This window comes from Xiphophorus maculatus, chromosome 9 (assembly GCF_002775205.1).
Source record: "Xiphophorus maculatus strain JP 163 A chromosome 9, X_maculatus-5.0-male, whole genome shotgun sequence".
Lineage (NCBI taxonomy): Eukaryota > Metazoa > Chordata > Actinopteri > Cyprinodontiformes > Poeciliidae > Xiphophorus > Xiphophorus maculatus.
In genome coordinates, this window is record NC_036451.1 from 21,329,668 (window position 1) to 21,338,940 (window position 9,273).

At 43.6% G+C, this 9,273-nt stretch overlaps 1 protein-coding gene across 1 annotated transcript; it reads left to right on the forward strand.

Annotated features, from left to right (window-relative positions):
* The first annotated feature begins 4,570 nt into the window (after positions 1–4,570).
* Positions 4,571–8,220, forward strand: LOC111609735. The gene is made up of 3 exons (XM_023339808.1): positions 4,571–4,816; positions 6,171–6,213; positions 6,386–8,220. Exons 1-3 carry the CDS (start codon positions 4,571–4,573, stop codon positions 6,748–6,750), a joined length of 654 nt encoding a protein of 217 aa, XP_023195576.1. The 3' UTR covers positions 6,751–8,220.
* The last annotated feature ends 1,053 nt before the right edge of the window (positions 8,221–9,273 follow it).

Genomic DNA, 9,273 nt, shown 5'->3' on the forward strand with positions numbered 1-9,273 from the left:
CACCTGGGTTTCTATGGGCAGAAAATGTTTTAACAGTTTGTACAAAACTTAATATCTAACCTTGAAGGTATTGTTTTATAACTAGGATCAACACCAAGCTAGGAATGTAACTAACGTTGACTCTGCCTATTCAGGCAATATGCAACATAGATCGTCTGACTGCCTTGTAAAGGGCTTTGTGACATTTGATGTGACACTACTGCAATAAACTGAACTGAAAATTAAATCCACATCCTGCAGGAAGTTGCCTTTTGCCTTAGTGGCATTTTGTGACCTCTAGAAGGTTTTCTTCCAGGATCACCTTTTGTTTATCGCCATGTATCGACTCTGACCGGCATCAGGGCTGAATACACACATCCCTACATTAGCATTAGCATTAGCTTGAAGGCCAAAGAGTTTCATTTTGGACTCATTTGACCAGTTTAACATGTTTACCTCCTTCAAAGGTCAGATTTGTCAAAAGCGTTGTCGATGTAGATCTCGCTGGTGTTTTGTATCTATTTTGAAAAACTTTATTGTGTTTTCACTTTTTTGCAAGTAGGCAATGAACTGAAGTGTGGTTAAGGACAGCACAGTAAATTTGTCACCAATGGTCATTCTGGCTAATTTTTTTAAAGCTATATTTCATCCCCCCCCCCTCACTTTTTATTTTCGCCTGCTGCACACCATTTATCCTGGATCCCATTGTTCAAAATTTAAAATTGCAACAAACTAAAGTGACACTTGCCCGCTAAAGCCCTGATGCAAGAAATTAATGTAGAAAAACATCAAGTTAACATAAATGATCCCTTTATTTGCAGATTTAAGGCACAAAAATATATAGATTCACCTAGTTCTTTTAGTGTGTGTAATAATTGACATGTTAGGCTTTTTTTGGCTCACATTTCCTAATCAAAAGATTAGGAAATCATCTTTTGATTAGGAATACACACAAGAAAAACATGACACAGAAAGAAAAAACAGATTTCTTGTCTTGTGAACACCCACTAACTCGATCAATTCCCAGCATTTAACAGCTGTTTACGGACCGTGTTTGCTTTTTTCTGTGCCAAGAACTGCTAGAAATGAATCACGGGCCTGAGAGGTGGTGGGGCTGTGGAAGGAGGCCCAATGGTTCTAATCAGCATCTGAATTCCACAAACCTCTGTCACTCATTTACATGAAAAATGCTGGGAATTGCTGGATATGTAGCCATTCCCAGGATATGTAAAAGATCTTACTATAGTTCAAACTTCTTTTCCAAACAGTTGCAGGTGTCAGACATTTTCAAATGATACATTTAGCATTATAAGCACTCGGATACGTTCTCATCATTAAAAACATTGTCATTGGGGTGCTGTGGTGGTGCAGGGGCAAAGCCCAATCCATGTATTGAGGCCTTAGTCCTCGTGCCGGTGGTTGCAGGTTCGATTCCCAGCCTGGCGGCATTTGCTGCATGTCTTCCTCCTCTCTCATTACCCTCTTTCCTGTCAAACTACTTTCAAAAAAAGGCCACTAGAGCCAACAAAACCTTCAAAAACATCATCAAGAGGTCATGCTGCGGCCACAATAAAGCATTTTGGATGCGTCATAACAGCATGCTTCAACAGCGTTTACTGCCTCTGCTCCAGTGGCCTTTATTCACCGTAACCAGGCAGGAAATGGAGGAGGACTGGCACTAATGGCGGTAAATCAAAAACACCGGGCGCTCTACCGCATGTTACCAAAACCGACTCTTTTTTTTAATTTACAATGTATTTTTTTAAACTACAATCACAGTTTTTTTTTTTTTCTGCATATCGAAATCTATGGAGTGTTTAAAATTCAATTAGAGCAGATTTTAGAGGCAAGTACTAACTCCCTCAAGTTTTGAATATGCTAGTATCAAAAACTAAGTCTTAACGTTTGGACTTTGTACAACTGCCAATAAAATTATGAGACAAATGTTGTTTTTTTCTGGGTGTGACCAAGCTAAACTGATTACAGTTATTTTGTACTTAGCATGTGGTAGTTTAAAAGAACGACCTCCTCCTGGTTGGCTTTGGCTCCTCAAGAGAAATTGGATAGTTTGAGAATTGGACACAGAACCCTGAGCCATCAAGCTACGAGAGTCTCTTGGCTGGTAGATTTAACCATCAGCTGGGTTTCTTTAGTTTGCACTCTTTTGACTCGTTATTATTCAAAGCAAAGATTTCACTGAAAAAGTGCACAAGTGTACAATTCTTATCAATAAAATGCCTCCTTTGCCTCGAAACCTGAGCAACAGTTCGAGCGGCACAGCCTGCATCAAGGGAAAGGGATGTTCTAGAAGTTCTCCATTTCAGGTTGAACTCTTGGCTTCGTAAATCTGTTTAGATGGTTTACAAGCACATACAGCACAGAAGGACAGGGGAAACCCCACAAGTAAATGTCTGCTCAAAATATTTATGCCTCCTGGCAGCAGCGAAGGCTGTTTCTTGGTTGAGACGAATGTATACAACCCTTCGCATTGTGTCGTTATGTATGTTTCTGTACGGGCTGACCTATTTCAAACATTCGGATTGATTCATATCGCCTTTCAAGATGTCAGCAGACAGCGTTTTTGTTGTTACTAAGGGAAAGAGAAGCAATGGAAATGGAGAAGGGTGAATCATGACAATTCAGGCCAAATATCAGCGCAACTTTCGCTGCGCTGCACCAAAAAAGTTAAACTGCAGGAGAGACGCGCTGACCGGGGAGGAGGCTGCGTCATGTCAGAACGGGTTACATGTTGGGAGTGTTCACACGTGGAACGTCCTTTCGCTTTCTGTAGCTCCATTGGAGGGGGAGTGCATGGCAATCACCGCCGAGGAGACAGATGAATCGGCTGACAGAGTTCCCCGTCCTCATTGAACCTCCCTGCAGGACAATGCGAAGGACAGAGTAACGTTTAAGGGGAACAGAGGGGGGGAAAAATTCAGTTTTTTTTCTTAACAAGTGAAAACATGACAGTCATCTTTATCTCAGCTGATAGAGACGTATCCCAAAGGTCTTCTAGAATACGTCAGTGTAACTTGAGCACATACTAAGGTGAGACTAACGTTTTTGCCTCATTTATAGCAAAACTGACTGAAGGTGGAGAGTGCAAACATCATTTTGATTTTTAACTGTTTTTAATGACTTTTTGTTCAAAACTGTTCCGTATTTAACTTCCATCCATCAGCTCTGACCAGCTTTTCTTCTCCTTGCGGCATGACGCTGCCACCGCCATGCTTCACTGTGGGGTCAGGGTAATGCGGCCTAGCAGGGGTTTTGCAGGCAGGTTCAATTCTAGTCTCATCTGACCACAGCGCCTTTCGGGTGGTTAATGTGTGGCTTGTAAATGTGACTTTTGGGGGAGGGGGGAGGCACAAGTCACAGTTGCCAGAATCTCCCACCTGAGCTGTGGCTCTCTGCAGCATCTCCATGGTAACCAGGAGCTGTCATTGTTTTACAACTTAACTCTGTCAAACGTTACGTTTGGCATGGTAGAATTAAGGTGACTCGGCTACAGCTTCATCATTAAGTCATGTAAATATGTAAAACCACAAAGATCCATTTGGACACGCTCCCTCAACAGCATTTATTACCGTGTCCCACCTTATTCTAAAACTTTTATTACCTCCTTCCACTTCACAATTGAGTCCCGTTTCTCGGTTTATGAAATAACATTTCTACAAAAAGCTAATGTTTGTGGTTATGAAGCGACAACATTGGGAGCAGTTCAAAGTAACAGCCATAAAACTCACTTTAATGAGTTGAGGTCATGAATGTTCTAACACAGGGCCGAAACTTACAATATTACAGCTTCCTCTGCATTCCTACCCATTTCTTAAAAGTAAATACTATTTAACGTCTCTTGGCGTTGCTGCGGCTTGGTGCTTTACGGATGTGATTTGACTGATAAAATAAAAGTTAATCACACAGCTGTTGTCTGTACTGTATATCTGCGCCAATATGGCCTCCTTCATCCTTGAGACAAGGTTACGCATTTCTGACCAGCCAACCACACTCGGTGACGTCCTTCCCAAAGATGCTCACAGCATCAGATTGACCTCTGACCTACTCCAGGCTTCGTCAAACGAACTGAAACGAACGACCACCGTCTTTCCCCCCCCTCACTCACTACTGAACGGGTTAGAGTGAAGTGCCTCTGGTTTCTTAGAAACAACTCGTGCCTTCACTTCCTCGGCGGGCTCACATCTGTCCCCGCGCCTCCCGAGCGAGCACGACGGGAACATGGCCGTGATTGAAGCGTAAAGTTCTGCGCGACGTGGGAGGTTTCACTCGCTTCGGTCTCGAGTGCCAGCGTTGTGCCGCTGAGGATCCCCGCGCAGCATGAGCGCACTGTCAACCAATCAGCGTCCGGTGCGCTGGTTTCGCTCCCGATTCTCCTCAGAGTGCGCTCGCGCAGAAGTGTCTGTATGCGTGCGCGCGCGCGTGTGTTTGTTTGTTTGTGTGTGTGTGTGTATGTGTATGTGTGTGTGTGTGAGAGAGAGAGAGAGAGAGAGAGAATCGGCGTGAATGTCGCGCGATCGGCGCCCCCCTCTCCCGCCCCCACCCACACAAGCTCAGACAAAATAAAGCGTCGATCATGAGCAATTTCTTTCCAGTCACTCCCCACCTTTCAGCGAGCCCACTCGAGTTAAAAAAGCCCCGCAGCTCCGGCTGGGAGCTCAGAGCGCTGATCGACCAGAGGACGATGGATGCCGAGGGAGGTCGCGCGGTCCGACGGAGCAGCAGAGTGGGGAGGCTGGCGATCGTGGTGGCCGTGCAGAACCTGCTGGTGGTCACCTGCCTGCTGGTCACCGCTTACATTTACCTGGAGTCTCTGGCGTTGGTGAGTTCAGCACGGCGGCGGCGGCGGCGGGGAAATGCTTAATGTTGTTGTTAAACTTGTGAGAAGAGTTAAAAGTCACGATGAGGGTTTATTTTGTTCCAGATGAGTCCTTTCAGACAGATTCCTGCACGGACAAGTTTATCTCAGCAGGGCTGTTGCAGGATAATTAGCGGTACCAGGGGGCAAGACGTCTGAATATAAATAAAAGGGGGAAAAAAACCTGGTTATAAATGAATGAATAATTTTAATGTGTGACATTTATGCTCACCTGTTTTCCGACTGAGTTTGTAAATCTGTCTTCCATCTCATATTTGGGGAAAACCACATTTTAAAATGTAAAGCAGACGTTTTGGGAAACTTACAGTCTGGACGTGCATGTTTACTATTTACTTTATATATACTTTTTGCATTAAAAGAAGAAATAGGGCTGGACATTAATGATGAGCTGGACTTTTTTGTAAGTCAGTGAAAGAAGGATCTGTGTGCGAAACTTCAAACTTTTCGTTGTTGAAATCGGATGGACAGATTCTACGGAAGCTCCAATCCTGCAGGACTCGGTCCTGTGAAATCAACCTGCGGCGTGAACCTGGGATTTCCGTGTGCTTTTTTTTTCTTTTCTTCTTCTTCTCACACTGAAAACCGCAACTTGCAGAAAAAGTTTTTTGTTTTAAAAAAGCAAAACACAGCTCCTGAGAAAATGTGGGACAGATTAAGACTCATCTGTTACAAACACAAACAAAACAAAACCTGACAAACAAATCAACAACAAAAAACCCTGACAACAAATTGAAAAGTGTTTGTGCTTTTAACTCAAAGGTCACGTGACTCGCAGCTGGCTCATACGCCGCAGTCGTGCACGTTAAGTTGCAAAAAGCGTCCGTGAATCTGAATGAGTCAAAGTCGGTGTCAGGGGAAGAAACACATGAACATGACGAAACGGACATGTTAACCCCGGAGCTTTGCTGAGCGCCGCTCCGTGTGACAGGTCAGCTCTCTGCACAGCTTCCAGTGACTAACATCTGCTCTACTTTTACACTGTGCTGTTTGGTTTGTGATACACTGCTCTCACTACTGCTATTAATCACCCACTGTGAAATTTTCCCTGGTTTCTGTCAACATGTCTATTTTCACACTGCATAAGCTAAACCACGGTATCAAACAAACAAGCTTGATGTTCCGTCTCTCCTTCCCTGAGACGAAACATCAAGGGATCCCCACTCAGAGCTGCGCTGCGTGACCTTTTCTGCAGCTCTCGTTAGTCACGCTGCCTTTGAGGGGCCAGCTAGCATCAGGAGAAAACACAAGACACCCACCACGTGTCTCTGATATGTCCCTCTGTCTGTCTCTCTCTAAGCAGCCAGAAGACACCGTGTACATACAGTTTCAAGCGTACTCAGGTGAGGACATTACCTTAACTCTCAATATTCCTCCTTTCAAAAACTCAAACATTGGGGGACCCGCCCCTCTTCCCTCCCCCAAACGTTTTAACCTTTTCTCCTCCGTTTTACCGTTTCATTTTTATTTTTATTAATTTGTTTATTTTTATTTTTATTTTTTTTTATCTTCCAGCGTTGAGATCAAACACACATCTGGAGTTGTTGACGTCCAGCGGGAACAAGCTGCAGAACAACAACGGCAACGTCACCATCAGGTGCACGGGGCCCTACGTTTGGCACATGCAGGGCTGCTACGAGAGCATGGGAAATACCGCGAACGTCAGCGGGAGCCTGACGCTGCTGGTGAAACACACTCTGCCAGTCAGCTCCTTCGCCATGGACGCAACGCGAGATGTGGTCTGCAGGGGGCTCCACAGTATCGTCTACCTGGTGGCGGAAGATGTAGCCAGATTCCGCTTTTCCTCACAAACGGGGTTTCGGATGGTTAACGTGAGTATGGGCCTGAGCTACCTGCTTGGGAATAAATGTGAATATTGACTCCATCCAAAGAATGAAAAAAAAAAAAATAAAAATAATAATTAAAAAAAAAAGAAGTAATAATGCGGATGAGATGAAGACACCGGATCTGGATGGATTAAGAGAAGACACAGGGAGCCAGTGAGCGGGATTGATTCCTGCTAAGAGACTGTCTGGTTTGATTTCCTCTGCCGGAGTTGCTGAGCCTCGTGGTTTGACTGTCGGCAGGAAATGTCCGTGTCCAAACAAGAGCAAATCAATGCATCTCAGTTGAAGACATTTAGTCTTAATTTCTCACTTAAAAAAAACAAAACAAACAAACAAACAAAAAAAGAAGCTATTTTACCTCCTTAACAAAGTGCCTTGTTCTGTATTTTAAATGTTTTCTTTCTTTGTTCATTTATATTTAAGGCTTTTGAAAACAAGTTATGAAGCTAATTCTTAATTTATCAAAAATGTATCTGTTTATTATTTTTATTATTACTATCATAATTATCATTGTTGTTATTTAATACTCAAACCAAGCAAGGAATGTCACAGTTTCTTGGTGCTGCGGTGACAGTTTCGTGTCGCATTGCCTGCGTGACCAACACGTTGCTCTGCTGGTTCTTCTGCAAGCTCGGAGAAACCATTTCCCAAAAGCTGGAGCCGGATGGTGCGTTTTGGTGTTATTGCTTTAGGGTGACTTGAATGCCAAATGATAACTGACTCTCCGTATTTTCGCATGACATGAAACAGCAGAGCTAAATCTGACTGTGCAGCTGGGAAAACCACACGGACGCTCATCAGCTCTGCACTGCTGAGCTGCTCCCCTGGTTGTACTTGATCTTGACTGCTGGATGGAACCAAATGAATGTATTTTGCTGTTGGTGCACTGAAGCTCCGCTCTGACTCTGTAACCTTTGCGTGCGCGCCGGTCCGGCCGGATCCCTCCACAGTTTTACCTCCAGTAGACGTCCAAACGCCCACGACCTGACCCGACTCATCCGGTGCCGGTGTGTCTGTGGAGTCTTAACGCTGTCTGTGGAAACTAATCTCAGACTCGTTTGACGTTACAACCGGACTGGCGCACACAAGCCAAAGGGAAAAGGCCAGACAGGAGATGAATGAATCTTTTTTATTATTATTATTATTATTATTATTATTATTGGTTCTTCACTCATGGTGCAGACATTTGTTTCTTAAGCACTGGATTATGGTGTGCGTTTGTATGTTTTCTTTATTTTTACTATTATTATTATTATGAATGAGGTTGCAGCTCATCAATTGATTGTATCCTTATTGTAAAATGTGAAGCACATAAGAGGTTTACTGTTGTGTTCACTTGCGGTTGTGCAAAAACGGGGGGCGGAAATAAAGCCGACCTTATTGAAACTACTACCGTGTGACGTGATACGACCTGTGTACTTTACCCCAGGGATTACAGCGCTGATTCTCCCCTTTGACCTCTGGCACAGCTCGTCTCTGTGTTGAAACGTTAATAAAAACAAGTTTCCCTCTTGCTATCTTTGCCTGCTCCTTGTTTTTGTCGTGACGCCTCCTCGGGCGGCACGTGAGTGTGTGTGGGTGGGTCTGCCGCGAGACCAGACAGTTTCATCATCTCTGCTTTGATACGTCAAACGCTCTTCAACCAAAAGTGAAAGTGAGCTGAGAGAGGGGGGTTGGTGGGGGGGGAAGCCCAGCAGTCACGTCACGCAGTGACCCGGTGTTGCAACACCGTCTGTTTTGCTTCAGGCGGCCGTCTGTCATCTTTGCTGAGCCCTGAAATTAAATCTGAATGCGAGACACATCTCTGTAAATACATGCGAGACGCATTTGTTTCCCTTGCAAATGTTTTCACTGTTGTTACGGTATAATGTTTCAGATGTGTCGGACGTGATTTCGTGTCAGATTAGGATGTCGGTTTGTACAAAACTAATGTTAAGTGATTTATTTTGTGCACCTGTGCAAGAAGAAGTCCTATAAAGCCAGTTGCTGGTTTTGCCACAAAGGCCGAAAAGACTGCGTGGGAAATTTGTAAAAAAAATTTCATAAGTTCCACCTGTTTGAGGTCATGCTGCAGCATTTTATTCAGGCCCTTATGTTATATTTCCCTGCAAAAAACAGAAGGTGTTACTAGGAATTGTCTGTCTAGTTTCTAGTGCAAATATCTCAGTGCACTTGTAATAAAACTGAACTAACCTACAAGTAACTTTTCAGCAAGATATAAGAGTTTGTTTTAAGTCAGTAATTCTACTTAGACTACGGGTTTCATTGGCAGATTTGTTCACAATTGAGAAAAGTGTTTTGTTATAAGTGAAAAGAGAAACTACTAGTGCTGCTTTTAATGAACAGTCAAGAATCACTGACTTAAAACAAGCTCTTCTCTTTCTGAAAGCTGTGCAAAAATGGGCAAATATGTCTAGCTCTGTAAATCTTCAAGTACAGTTCATTTAAAAAGTTTTCACCGATTTGGATATCTTTTTGGTACTTTTTCTTTTCTTTTCTTTTTGGCCAACAAAATTTGGCCTTTCTGACAAAAAAACTGAAAACTGATTTCTCCAA

What these genes read in the sequence shown, in the direction of transcription:
- LOC111609735 (XM_023339808.1), top strand. Translation starts at nt 4,571, where the DNA reads ATGAGCAATTTCTTTCCAGTCACTCCCCACCTTTCAGCGAGCCCACTC. An exon ending in ACCTGGAGTCTCTGGCGTTG is followed by an intron (nt 4,817 to 6,170) that starts GTGAGTTCAGCA and finishes TCTCTCTCTAAG; the next exon opens with CAGCCAGAAGACACCGTGTA. An exon ending in ACAGTTTCAAGCGTACTCAG is followed by an intron (nt 6,214 to 6,385) that starts GTGAGGACATTA and finishes TTTATCTTCCAG; the next exon opens with CGTTGAGATCAAACACACAT.